Source organism: Vigna radiata, chromosome 5 (assembly GCF_000741045.1).
Source record: "Vigna radiata var. radiata cultivar VC1973A chromosome 5, Vradiata_ver6, whole genome shotgun sequence".
Lineage (NCBI taxonomy): Eukaryota > Viridiplantae > Streptophyta > Magnoliopsida > Fabales > Fabaceae > Vigna > Vigna radiata.
The window spans coordinates 7,081,439-7,096,106 of NC_028355.1; the positions used below are offsets into that span (position 1 = coordinate 7,081,439).

The 14,668-nt window shown below is 34.1% G+C and overlaps 2 protein-coding genes across 8 annotated transcripts; both read right to left on the reverse strand.

Moving 5' to 3' along the window:
• Positions 1-1,059: 1,059 nt before the first annotated feature.
• On the reverse strand, positions 1,060-2,106 carry LOC106760255 (putative pentatricopeptide repeat-containing protein At1g64310). Its single transcript, XM_014643718.1, has one exon. It carries the CDS (start codon positions 2,104-2,106, stop codon positions 1,060-1,062), a length of 1,047 nt encoding a protein of 348 aa, XP_014499204.1.
• A 6,725-nt stretch (positions 2,107-8,831) lies between these two features.
• Positions 8,832-13,801, reverse strand: LOC106761958 (histone deacetylase 6). 7 transcript variants are annotated; one of them, XM_022780561.1, is made up of 7 exons: positions 13,144-13,800; positions 12,016-12,456; positions 11,780-11,922; positions 10,824-10,914; positions 10,622-10,740; positions 9,124-9,155; positions 8,832-8,998 (listed from the first exon to the last, which is right to left on the reverse strand). In XM_022780561.1, the coding sequence occupies exons 1-6, from the start codon at positions 13,708-13,710 to the stop codon at positions 9,125-9,127; spliced, it is 1,392 nt and encodes a 463-aa protein (XP_022636282.1). In that variant the 5' UTR covers positions 13,711-13,800; the 3' UTR covers positions 8,832-8,998; position 9,124. The 7 variants fall into 7 exon arrangements, with proteins under 7 accessions (XP_022636282.1, XP_022636281.1, XP_022636280.1 ...); XM_022780560.1 differs by having other exon boundaries at positions 9,124-9,158; XM_022780559.1 differs by having other exon boundaries at positions 9,124-9,161; positions 13,144-13,799.
• Between the last annotated feature and the right edge of the window lie 867 nt (positions 13,802-14,668).

Here is a 14,668-nt window from a genome sequence, read left to right on the forward strand (position 1 = left end):
AGTAGGAATGTTGAGAAAGGAAATAAATGGAAAAGTTAGAACTTTAGAGGTGTGGAGATAAGCTTTGGAACCATGGGTAGAGTATAAAGAAAAAACATCAATCTTATGTTAGATATAAAACTTGGAGATCATACTCTATCCCATAGTCACATAAGTATGTTTTTTACATGAATTGACTTGGTATAGAACAAAATCCCCACGAACCATATATATGAAAAAATATAGCATGAGAAAGGGAGTATTTGAAAATATAGCAAGAGAACATATAGGCACCACTTGAGTGAGATCAGCCACTGAAAGTAACGGAACAAATGCATAATTTAAAAATAAGTGAGATCAGAATTTAATCATTATTTAACAAATCTAACTCAGACATGAGTTCACACCAGTCTGTAAATACATGGATTTGTTAATGCAAGGTTACTTTGACTCTATTATCAACACTTTCAGTACAGATATTCCAATCAATTTGGTCAAATAAACAAAAACTGAATGATGTTACTCTCAATATGTGTTTTCTATCAGGCATATACTTAAAGAAACTCCTTATTTTGTGATTTTATAGATGAGAATTCCTTGTTTTTTCTTAAAAGACAATTCTCAATACCAATTCTATGCATTCCAAAAAGTAAAAAAAAAAATAAGAAGCAAAAAATATACAAAATTTCGTTTAACATTCTAATACCTTTTGGAGAATCCTCCCTATTTCTGGCAAGAGCGGCAGCTAGCTAATTGCTTTCGATCCAACTTAGTCCGGGCATTTTTCTCATACCTCCTGATATTTTATCCCTCAACCTCCTAACATTGTCCCACCTACCATCACCCGCATATATATTAGAAAGCATAACCCTGTATACATTATCGGCAGAATTATTTGCCAAAAGCTGCTACGCTACCGTTTCTGCCAGCTTAGAATTTCCGCAAGAATTACAACAAGATAATAAGGCTCCCAGGATGGCCTTGTCTACAGGTTCTGGTAAAGACTGGATCAGACTGTAAGCCTCTTCCAATTCCCCAGAACTGCCAAGGAGCTTCACCATGTAAACATAGTGTTCAGCCCTAGCTCTGATGCCAAATTCCTCCTTCATTCTCCGGAAAATCTCCTGACCGACCATCTTTGACGAGGCCAGCATGACAACAGGTAGAAAGCAGAGAAGAGAATGTGGCTTCATCAGGTACCAATCCTTTCTCCAGCATCTCATCAAATACCTTAAAAGCCTCATAAGCATATCCATGCAAGCCAAAACCCAAAATTATAGAATTATAAGAAACAACATTCCGCACTGGCATTATCCTGAAAACACTAATTCCCAACTGCAAGCAACCACACTTTGAGTACATATCTATTAGAGCATAGGAGACCCTGACATCTAGTTCCAATCGATGCCGAAGAGCATAACCATGTACCTCGCACCCAAGTCCTACATTTGTCGTACGAGCAATAGAAGCCAATACACTGGCAACCAAGACAGTATCTGCCTTCCTGTCTTCCATGTTTAATTTCCTAAAAAGGTACAACACCTTCTCATACACCCCAGCCTGAGAATACCCCATAATAAGAGCAGACCATGTGACCAAATCAGGATTCAGTATACTGCAAAAGACCCTATATGCATAATCCATGCACTTACATCTCGAGTACAAACTCACCAGCAAACTACTAACATGAGAGTCAGAATCAAGCCCACTTTTTTGACTTAAACAATGTAATCCTTGGCCAATGCTCAGCACCCCAGAATCTACAACACCCACAAGCAACCCAACCAGGGTATATCCATCAGGCTTCTTCCCGACAAGTTTCATCGCACTAAACATCTGCATCCCAACATCCCACAGACCAGAGCTCCCATAGCCAGAAATCAACGAATTCCATAAAACTATATCTGATTCGGTGATCCTATTGAACACTCTACGCGCTTCATGAACAAGGCCGAGTTTTGAATAAGCAGACACAAGGGCGCTGCAACAAGCAGGGTCCAATCCTAATCTTGTAGCCACAAAACCTCCATGAACACGCCTTAGCGTACCATAATCAAAGTTGTCAGCACACGCACGTATAACACAAGCATAAGTGTGACCATCAGGACTTGTGTCAGCCCCAAGCATGGTTCTAAATAAAGAGATTGCAATGAAAAATCTTTGGGAGTGCGCGAAAGCTCGAATCATGGAATTCTAAAGATAGACACTTCGGTTGGAAGTTTTGTCGAACACATGATGGGCCGAGTTGACGTCGCTGTGGACTGCATACTGCCTGACAATTTTTGTTGCGTAAAACGGGTCTTCTGAGAGATGGGTCTTCAAAAGGAATGCATGTAACTGCTTCACCCTCAAGAGGGACACAACTGTTGCTGAGTTCGGAATGAAGCCATTCAAACGGAACAAACATTTAGCTAACAATGTTAACTTCTGCCAGTAACAAAAACGAGGTGATGAAAGAGTCGGCACTTACTTTCTTATGGATCTGCCAAAGTTACAATCATTTTGAAAAAAAAAATATTTCGAACATTCAATTTTTTACACCATTTTGACACTATACACGTGTCAAAATATGGTTGGACGATTTCAAATTAAAAAAAAAAAAACTTTAGTTTTTCTCTTTTAAATATGTCTTTGTCTCAACTTTTTTTAATTTGAAATTGTTCAACCACATTTTGACATATGTGTAGTGTTAAAATGGTATCAAAAAATAGTTTTGAAATATATTTTTCATGAAAAAAAATGAAAGAAAGAAAAGGATATAAATGAAAAAAAAAATATATTTACTTTCTTTCTGTATCGAAATACTAAAATTGGTTCATCTTGCTTGCAGTAAATATCAAATTGCTAATTAAATTGTTTGTGTAAATAAATATTTAAAAAATTCATAATGTAAGTAATTTATGCTTATTTGATATTTGATAAGTAAATACATATTCTTTTTACATTTAATACATAAATACCTATATTTATTTACATGAAAATTACCTATTAGTAAGTGTTCTCGTCTTTCATGCATGAATTTGTGTATTTATTATCATAACAGGTTAGTAACTTAGGGTTTTTAACTTAGGGTAACTTAGGGTTTCATGCATTTGCAACTTAGGATTTTATCTCCGGTGACAAAAAGGTTTGGTGGTTTATTTTTTTTATAAAGTCTTCTTCTTTTGTGAAGGACATCTCATGGGATATTTTTTCTTTTTATTGTTTTCGTGATTGAGGTTTGTTTACTAAAGTTTGAATTTTTCATTTGTGATTATAATTGTTTTCTGGAAAACCCAATTATGGATTTGCATAAATGTCATCCTTTTTTTAAACTCTGTTCATCAAAATCAAAACCTTAGTTCTTGTGTTGTTATTTTTTTAACCAATAAAAAGATTACAACAAAATGGATATTTTTTTTAACATGTTTCAATTTTTTACATTACATATCAAATGAATGATTTTTTATAAAGTTGAAAGAAGATTTAGTGAATTCAACTGATGTAATTTAACTGATGTAATTCTCTTGTGTAATAAATTTGTTCATTCATATGTTTTATCTGAAGTTGAATTGTATGATGAATGTCATAAACTTTATGTATCTAATCATTAGAAAGTGAATTAGAACATAGACATATATAAGGCAACCAAGAGAATTTGTTCTAGGAATAGTTTCAATCTCTTGATCATTCTTAATATTAATATCTGAATTTAATACAAATTATATATTAAATGAATAAGGAATTAGTAATTTGACATATAAGTTTAGAACTAGTTCTTAAGGAATCAGGATTAGTATACATTGATGTGAATGTTTGAATGAAAGAGTGATAAATTGTATAGAGTATTATTATTATTTGATTCATAAATTCCAATTCTAATGAAGTTTCATCTTAACTTTAATCATAATTTCTAAATTATTGTTATTACAATTTGTTTCCTTACTTATGAATTGAATCATTGCTTTTATCCATATTGGAATTTATAAATATTTCGGTTGAAAATAGGTCTGAGGATGTCTACCTTCAACTTCTCTCTTCCTGCATTTCCTCACCCTAGGTGTTTGTTTTCGCACTCCTCCTGATGGGTGGTGTTCCTGCAAGAAACATTCCCACGCTCAAGTCAATTTTCTGGCTTGTCAATACTCTCAAGAATAAATCGAACAATCATTGTCTTCACATTTAAACCTGTATTCATAAGCCTTACTCTGGTCCAACCCACTGATTTACAATTAATGCAGTATCTTTTTGTGTTATATAATATGTGAATCACCCTTAAATGCCAAATATTTGTGCTTGATACAGTTATTAAATGTAATAACTAATCATAAAAAGTTACCTATTAATTTAGTCTTTTGTTTCTACTGATCGGTTGATACTTGGTTTATTTAATGGGATGATTGTCTTTCCCGATCAGTCACACCTGGTTATATACAATAAATAAACATTATTAGACAAACAAATACAAATTTTATGAAAAATATACTTGAAATTTTCATTTACTATGGTATCAACTTCCTAAAACTTAGTATGGAACGCTTACCGCCATTCTTGTTGGTTTTGGTTTTGCTCAAAGCAAGTTTTCCCCCTGTCAATACTTAAATCTTATGCAGGTTGTCTTTATGTTATCATCTATATAGATTATACAATTTCACTGACTCATCTTCCATTGCAATCTATAATATCTAGACAGTCTTTGCCCTCAAACAACTTAGTGATCTTGAATATTTTCTTGGATATTGAAGTAAAAGATCTCTCAAATACTTCTTTTATTCTTCCCCGAACGAAATATATTTGTGATCTACTTGACAAAAGAGGAATGTCAACAACTTATAGCTAAAGAATTTTTCACTCTTCTCCAAAGAGAATTAAAACTTTCTAAGTACGAGCCTGAATACATAAGACCACGGTGCTCTAAATCAATCAATTGTTGATATTTTACTATATATAAGACTAACTATACCCAAAAGTAGTTGTAGTACTAATAGAGTTTGTCAATTATCTAATAAAATAATTTCTATAAATTTCGAATAAACCCATTGTATCATTTGTTTAATTTTAAATAAATAGCGTTCAACTTCATCCATTTTTAATTAAATAATGTAACTTTTTATTTCATTTATAAGAATAACTTTTTGTAAATATTCTATGTTTTTTCATTTTTATAATTTTTTATTTAAATTTTAATCAATGTAATATTTCTAAAAAGACAAGAAAATAATATTGTTACTATAAAAGAAACAAAGATTAATATAAATAAAAATTATATTTAAAAACTAAAAATGGTTTAGTTGTATTCTAATGAAAGAATGGAAAATATATAATGTTCTTACAAGTGAGAAGACCTTTATAACACCACATGTTCTCCTTCTCGGTCTCCAAATTTCGGAAATATATTTTGATGATCAAGTTACTTTGTGCAAATAGTAATATTTATGGGATAAGCAATAGTATCCAATCATATGATAAATAATAATATTAGTAGTTAATACCTTGTTTATTTATATTATTTTTAATGAATATTTATTTGAATAGATGTTAAGATAATTAACTTTAGATATAGATGTTACTTAATATTTCTTGACCTTGTCTTTTATTTATCAAGATTAGGATTAATAATCTCAAGTTTACCAATTCATTTTACATTCAACCTAAAATAGTAACATAGGATATTTAGGTCATGATATCAATGATGACAAATCTTCTAGTCATAGTCAAATACTTCCAAAAGAATGAAAATCATCTTTGAAGATGACATCAACTCTACAATGTGGGCACGAATTAAAGAGCAGTATAGGATATTTAGGTCATTATATTCGGTCATGTAGTGTAGGTTTGTTTAAGGCTTGTATTAAAGTCTAATATAATTTTCCTTAAGTTAGACATCCAAACTAAGTTAAAAGTATGTGTCATGTGTCATGAGAAGAAGGCTTGTTGAAGTTAGTGAAAAAAGAAAAGTCTCCCTCGCCACCCTAAGTTTCCAAGGGAATGCCTTACTTTGGTGGGCTTTCCTAGTTAGAGAAATAAGACTCTTTAATTTCCCTCCAATTCAATATTGGAATGAGCTCAAGAGTGCCATGAGAAAGAGACACATTCACTCCTACTACAATCATGCACTAATGGATAAACTCCAAAGGCTCCAACAAGAAGATCCAAGTGTAGAAAAATATAGGCAAAAATTGGAGCTTTATACCATGAGGATAGGAATTAGAGAGGAAGATGAGATCACCATCTCTAAGTTTCTTAATGGTCTTAAAATTGAAATTAGAGATAAAGTGGAGTTGCTACCATACCAAGATTTGAATAATTTGGTACAATTGAGCATCAAAGTGGAACAACAACTTTTGAGAAGCATGCTACACTCTAACTCTAATATTAGGAAAGACTAAAAGTGGGAACATCATCTAGGGAACTACGGAAAGAGAAAAGAGAAGAGAAAGAAAAAGAAAAACCAAGGGTGGGAACATCATCTCACACTCGCACTAGTGACACTAAATGTTTTAAGTGTCTTGGAAGAGGTCACATTGTCTCACAATGCCCCACCAAAAGAACCATGATCTTAAGGGGTAATGATGGCTATAATAGCCAAGAAGAAGAAAGTGAAAGTGAGAGGTGGAGAAGTGACGCAAAGAAGCAAGTAGAAGGCACAAATGAAGATGTTCATCCTTGTGAGGGAGAACTTCTTATGATAAGGAGGACTCTCCATAATCAACCTAGTTCACAAGAACTCACAAAAAGACAACATCTTCCACACTAGATGTAAAATCTTAGATAACAAATGTTCTCTTATTGTGAATAGTGGTTCATGTTCAAATTGTTGTAGCACTAGGTTGATTAATAAGCTTGGATTAACTATTTTTTCTCATTCCCGACCTTATAAACTTCAATGGATCAATGAAGACAAAGAAATGGAAGTTAATCAACAAGTGATAGTTAAGCTATCCATAAGTAATTATGAAGATAATGTGTTATGTGACATATTACCTATGGATGTTTGTCACACTTTGTTGGGAAGGCCTTGGCTTTTTAATAAAGAATCTTTACATAATGGTCACACCAATGGGATAACTATCACTCTTAATAAAAGGAAGTTTGTACTTCATCCTCTTAGAAGAAAATAGAAAAAGAAAAATGTAAAAGAAAAATAAAAGACTTGTTTTGTTCTAAGTGTCGAAGCATGATACACAAGTCTCCAAAGTACCCCAACAAGCAAATTATGATGTTAAAGGTCAAAGGCTTGTGTAAAGATGTAAATGTAACCTTACCATCTTCCTCTAGAAGCATGGCAAGAAAAGACCCCAAGAATCTTTATATTGGAAATAAGATCTTCAGGAAACATGCTCCTACTTTTCAAGACCTTAATCACTTCTTTGATTCAAGGTGTATCCTTCTTGGGAGCAATATCCTTCATATACTCACTATTATAATATTTGTTCTAACTTGTATTATAAAATGAGTATTTGACTCCGTGGAGAAGGGCACAAAAACTCCAAAGAAGATAAGGAAGTTTGCCTTGTTCCATGTTGAAGATTTGAGACAAATCTTTTTCAAGAGAGAAGGAATGATGAAAAATTCCTTAATCATGGTCAAACAATTTCAAGATAGAGAAAGTCATCCTTGAAGATGGTACCAAGTCTACCTTATGGGCCACCTTTGAAGCCATCATGGAGTATGGATTAAAGAGTAATGTAGGATATTTAAGCCATTGTATTCGACAATGTAGTATAGGTTTATTTAAGGCTTGTATTAAGGTCTATGTAACATAGGATTTTCCTTATGTTAAACATCCAAATCAAGTGGAAATTGTGTGTCATGCGTCATGCTTCCATTTTAGAGGATTTGCTTTTTAGAGGTGGTTTCATGGAACCCTAGGAGTAGAGAGGATTTCTTTTTGGTAGTGACCACATGTCACTCTACCATTGGAGAGGATTTGCTTTTAGTAGTGGCCAAATGGCACTATAAGAATGGAGAGGATTGTGTTTTATGAGTCACCACATGTCCTCCTATCATTGGAGAGGATTTGTGGACACTTATTCACTCCTTAGAAGACCTCATTTTTTGTCAATGAGAACAAAAGTAAGGGATCATGCTTTTAGGATTAGAAGGAGATACCATTAGTCTATAAATAGTTGTGTCTCCACCCTTGTATTTCATCTTCGATTTAAGTAATCTTATACTGTCAAATTGTAGTCATACACTTCCTTGATCAAGACTAAAACAACCCTAAAGACCCTTCTAATCACCTACATTATGGAGTTAACCTAACTTTTCCTTGAACCATCAAACTGCACTTCATCTTCACCATACACACTTCATCTTCACCATACCACTTAAAGTCGTAAACTATCTCCTTAACCACCACCTTTTGCACAACATATCACCCTTTTTCACCACAGATCTATAACCATATCCACCATAGAACCATCTCTCTACATCCTTCTAAACTTTAGTCCAACCTAACTCAAGGAGATTACTATGAACATTCAACCTAAACATTCTTCTAAACTTTGCCCAATCTAACTTAAAAAAGTTATTATGAACATTCAACCTTAACATTCTTCGCTTATGAACCCTGTAGTATAATTAATAATTAATAATTAATATAATAAAATCTATTATATATACACTTTCTATGGAAACAAAATGTGTCAGAAGAATTTTATAACACCGAACAATTATCACTCTATATATTCTTAAATTAATATTAAAATTGAACAACATTGGCCAATTTTAGCTTTGACAATCACAGCCAGTTAGAGATTAGGTAATTAAAAAATTACCAAAAATGTGTTCTGATAATTATTGACCTTTACGATATAGTAGTAAAAGCCTAATAGAAAATCAGAAATTAAGCTATAAAAAACAAAATAAGGTATAAGGGTATAAAAGGGAACTATGTATATATACTTTAAAATTTAAAATCCGCTACGCCAAAGCAAACATGCGATCCGAGGCAAAATGTTGTAGAAAGTGGAAAGCTGGCATTACAAACAAAGCCACCACCCCGCAGACCATCATTTTGGCAACACTGCTTCCTACTCTGTACATCAAAATATTTAAACTGTAAAATTTACATCCACCAAGTGGAGACAAAATATGTAATATGTTATGCTTCAAACAGCAAAGAGCTTCCCATTAATTTAACACTTCCTCTCTTCCTCTTACTTTAATCTTCGTCCATCACATCTCCACCACACCTGCTGCTGCATATAAGTACATAATTCTTAGCTTTCAACAAAGGAAAACACATGTAATCACATTCATTTGCTATCACCAATTCACCAATATATTCTCTAAATTAACATGCACTCTCAATCTGATTTATGTAATTAAGTATGTTATACACTTTTGACAGGAATATCATACCCTTTTAACAATTATAAATGCTGGATAACAACCTCTGAGAGTATCAAATGTTATTAGTTAGAAGTAAAGATTATATACTCTTCTCGTTCATGTAATTTGTATCATTTCAATTTAGTGTCAATTTTGAAGGTACCGAAAACTTTTTAATGGGTTAACTATGTTTTATGCTTTTAGACCTTGAACTTTGACACAAAATTGAAATTTATCATGTCTGAAACTTTGATAAATTTTGGTTTTTAAAGAAAGTATGGTGGATGTAAAAAGAATTAGGGACAAAAGATTATATCCAAAATTATTAGTTGCGAATGTGACTAACAATATAAAGAATGCTTATACAGGACTGAACGAACTTTTGAAAGAAATTTGGGGATTATTTAGTTGATTCATGGCTTTCCACATGTGGAAAATATTCTCATAGACGGGGATCAAATAAGTATGTTGACATGAACTAATGGTTGTTTTGGTTTCAGATCTAAGTTAATCCCAATCTATTCTTAATTTCTCAATGACATGATTTCAAGAATATGAGCACTTTCTCTTTTAAGAAATGGAAGGAGTCTGCGTGACTTGTATCCAAGCAATCTGACGAGAAAATCCAGAGACAACACTAAGGACCTTCCTATAACGATAAGTTTATATCAAGACTTAACCTTAAATCCTTGTTTTATCTAGGCTTGGTGCCCTCAAGGATTTGTGTTCAAACTCTAAGATATGTATGATGAGATAACTTCTAATGTTAGATCTCCTAGAGGCAAGACTAAGGACATCCCTGAAAAGATAAGTTTACTCAACCTTGAATCCTTGTTTTATCTAGTTTGGTTGTGCTTACCAAGGACATTAAAAGAATATATCCTCGATTTTTTTTTCTTCGAATGACATGGCTTAGATTGAGAAATCAAGGAAGAAACTAACTCTAAATTTGAACGTAGAACATAAATATTTCAATACAAGGGTGTCTTCTTTAAAAGTACAAGATTATCTGAACTGTACTTTTAGGTTCAGGTATTAGGTATCTACAAAATGATGAAAAATTAAGATTTTTAATACATAGAAAGCCGTCAACGATGAAATAGAAGTTTTTCAATGTTGCTATATGACTAAGTGAGTTGTGAAAGTGAGGCTGAAGCCTAAAGAGAACTGAACAATCTAGTGAAAACTTCAATTAAAAGTGAGGCCAGGACTTTCAGGCTACATAGAGCATTAAGGTTATAGTCTCAAACCCATAGCATACCTACCCTCGTATAATAATAAACCAAATGGATTTACTATTCTCTTTAAAACAATACTAAAACCTTACCTCGTTTGGGCAGTTAAAACAGAGTTCTTTGAACTAGCCATGTCATCATCGTTATCGGAATCAAAATCTTCACCACTCCATATGCGTCGTTTTGGTCTTATATCCATATGCTCCTCTTCCTAAAACCATTTACTGATTAAAATCAAACAAGAAAGAAGAAATTGGAAGAGTAACAATATGGATAACTAATTAGAGTAACCACCTCTTCAGGAACTTGTATAATTGATGGTGTTGTTTGAAAAGGCACACTGGGTGCATGGGGAAGCCTGGCAAGTTGTTCCAATAATGCATTCCTAGAAAATCAATTAAAAGAATACCTTAACGTTAGCTCCAAGGAAGTCCTGGCAATAATCACAAGATGCTGAAGCAGTGCATGGCTAGATTAGAAAGAACAGAAAATATCTCATAAACATCTAATTTAACTATTACAGTACATACCTAGCTAAACCTTAAACATGATAAAATAGAATTCCTTTTTTCAATCTCTAGGTGCTAGCATCTACTACAAGGGAGGAGGGATTTGAAGCAGGGACCCCAACCAGTGATGGGAAGCAGGTTTTCACCTTGGCTATTGCTCAATTGGCAGTGAGCTATTTTCATGACAAACTCAGTATAATAGTGCAATCTGAAGATGGAAAGCTCATGTCAGGTTTCCTGGTTAACATGAAGAGGCATCTGGGCATAGATGATAATCTAAAATGGTAACTCGTATCAACTTCCCAATGTTAACCAACTCCCAAAACAAAAACACAGAGACTTGTATTATCACTATATGCATGAGAAAATGGATGATATAATCCTGCTCAAGTTCAGTACTACCCTGGCCTAGGCACAAAGGAGAGACAACTTGTCACAGTGGCTTTAGATATTTGACGTCTAGAACAACAATTCAACAACGGAAAGGGCCATCTACCAGGTCTAAACTATAACTTGTTCAGACGTATGCAATTATTTATATGATTCTGAAAAGTGAAGCATGGTATTTGCAGAAATGATGTGACTTAGCAACTGAAAAATATAGTGCATCTGACTAATTGAATTCACAAGAATTAACTAATATTCATGGCCAGATCTTTTCCTCAATCAAAAAGAAAAAAAGAATTGAAATCAGAATCATGAATGGTGATACAAGAGAAAAAGCAATTAATGCAAACTCACCGAATTTTTTCCAGATCCCTGGGTGTGTTTAAGTTTTCCATGTTGGATGGTTCGGGATGAAGAGTATAGTCTGGACCAAAATATTCATAATATTCATTGTAAGGCAACTTCGGATTAGGCTCCACTCCTACTGCCACTGCGGTCTACAACAAAGAAAGTGCAAAATGGTGATAAATAACTATTAGGCCATAACTAAAACCATCTACAATTCCATCCAAGTAGGTACAGAAAGGGACCTCATAACACCAACAACGAGCAACATTCCGAACTGTATATCCTCCCCCACCCAACACCATTAGAGGAACATTGAATGATCTGAGGAATCGAAGGCAATCTGCATGACCCTTGACAGTCAAGTTGAAGCAACCCAACCGATCACCAGACAAGGAGTCAGCTCCACACTGAAGAACAACTGCATCCGGTTGATAAACATTCATGACTTTTTGAATGACAGGGCGAAACAGAGAACGGAAAGTCTCATCATCCAATCCATCATTGAGTGGGACATTTAGAGAATAATTCTTTCCAGCACCCACCCCAATGTCTTTAATGTGCCCAGTTCCTGGGAAAAAATCCCCAAACTTGTGAAATGACACTGTCATGACCCTATCAGTAGTGTAAAATGCCTCCTCGACCCCATCTCCATGGTGAACATCAATATCAATATACAGCACACGCTGACCATCACCAGTGAACAGATAGCATGAAGAATATAGTCAGAAAAGGAACAAAGGAAACTTAACTCTAATAAAGTTAACATAGCAAACCCTAACAAGTAACAGAGAAGCCGTTGGTGTAAAAGTAAAATCAGAATTTTGATTTTCACATTCATAAGAACTACAAAAAATTTAAAGGATAAATTATGTTTATAGTTCCACAAAATATCTGAAAATTAAGCTTTTAGTCCCCACATTCACTAAAATTGATATGATTTTAGGGAAAATTTGATTTTGAATGAAATTGAATTTGATTAAAATTGAGTGTGGTAAAGAAGATTATATCTATTCATTTTTTTTATTTGTATGGACTAAATATATTTGCCCCTTTATCAAATAACCCAACTGCTACCTACAGTCGCAACATCTCATAATCACCCTAGACCCAGAATCAATTCCTCAACGAGGAGCCAAACATGAAAAAATTCACCGAATCACAATAACTAATCTTTCAATGTGATTCTAAACAATCTAAGACGAAACCAAACACGCACCTAGACTCTCTTCAAGTACTAAAAAGGTGTCTATTTTGAAAATATAAAGGGGTTGTTGGTGTGTCGGATTGGTTGGGGTTCAGAGTCAAATTAAATCCAAATCGATCCTATTTAATTGCGTTAGTTTGCTCCAAAAACAAATAATAAAAAATACCCTGTGAACTTTGAGAAGTTCAAGAATGCCGAGAACAATGTCGTTGACGTAGCAGAAGCCGGAGGCCTCAGCCTTCTTGGCGTGGTGCAGGCCGCCGGCCCAGTTGATGGCGATGTCGGCGTCGGCGCGGTTGAGTCGGACGGCGGCGCCAATGGAGCCGCCGGCGGATGCGCGGCAGAAGTCGAAGAGCCCGTCGAAGACGGGGCAGTCCTCCCCGACGTTGAAGCGCTTCAGCTGGCGGTAGTGGGAGTGGGAGTTCTCGGATAGGATTTGCGGCGAAACGGAGGACAGGAATTCGACGTAGTCATCGGAGTGGAAACGGCCGATGTCTGCTTCCGCCGCCGGAAAGGGACGATTAACCTGCATGCGGCGGTGGAGACCGTAGTGGACGATGAGGTTGTGGGCCATGCGAATGCGGTGCGGCTTCATTGGATGTCCTTGACCGTAGTAGTAGTCGCCGATGCAGGGTTCGTAGAAATACGTGACTCTCCGCTTCATGGCGTCCGTACCCACCGACGGTAACGACGCGCCACTCTCCGTCTCTGCTGCTCTCTCTCCTCTCGCCATATCTCTCTGTTCCAACCAACAAAATAACCCTTCTTATGTGCCTTTACTGCAACATGAACACTCTCGCTTCCACCTTTCAAAATTTATATGCTAGGCACCATTTGATTATTCTGTCATTGCAATTCCAAAATCTAATGTAAATAATTTTTCATAGCTCGTAAAAGAATTAATGCTTAATTTTAAAGAATATATTTTCTTTTAGATACATATATTAAATATTTTGAATATAATATGGTGTTAATTGTTAGACTTAATTAGAATTTTAGTCTTTTAATTGGTTAGTTTTATTCAATTTAGGTTTTCAATTTTTTAAAATGATTCAAAATGATTTTTTTTTCTCTTAAATTGGTTATAACACTGTTCTCGTGTCAATTTCTAAAATTTCTAAAATTTTTTATTTTTAAAAGTAAAAAATGAAGTACAAGTATAAATATTAAAGGTGGTAAATAATGTTTTCAAAACATTTTCGTACAGCATGTAGTGATTTATTATAAGAATATATAGAAAGTAAATTAATAAGAATTCTTGAATTATGTCTAGTTCTCTCTTAAAAACTTTTAATGAATTTTATAATTTTTTTAAGATTACACGAGTTTAATCCATTCCTAGTTAATATTCTTATACCACTCCTAGTCTCCTAGATGACACATATAGTCTAAGTTTAGCCTTTCTAGGATCTATTCCTAGACAACTCTCTCGATCGAGTATTCTTACACCACTTTTGGTTAAGTATTATCTGCCACTCCTGGCATCCCTAGACGATATGTCTAGTTGCAAGTGTTTTAATTCTCTCTAGAATTTACAACACATCCATTACATGATTCTTACAAGATACAGATTAGAAACTCTCAATGAAAGAATACAATTTGAGTACAATACAATATGAAATCTTGTTTAGTTACAAACTTAAGTAACTCTCTAGAAGAGAATAAAAGCATTGAAGCGTATAGTCTGATAA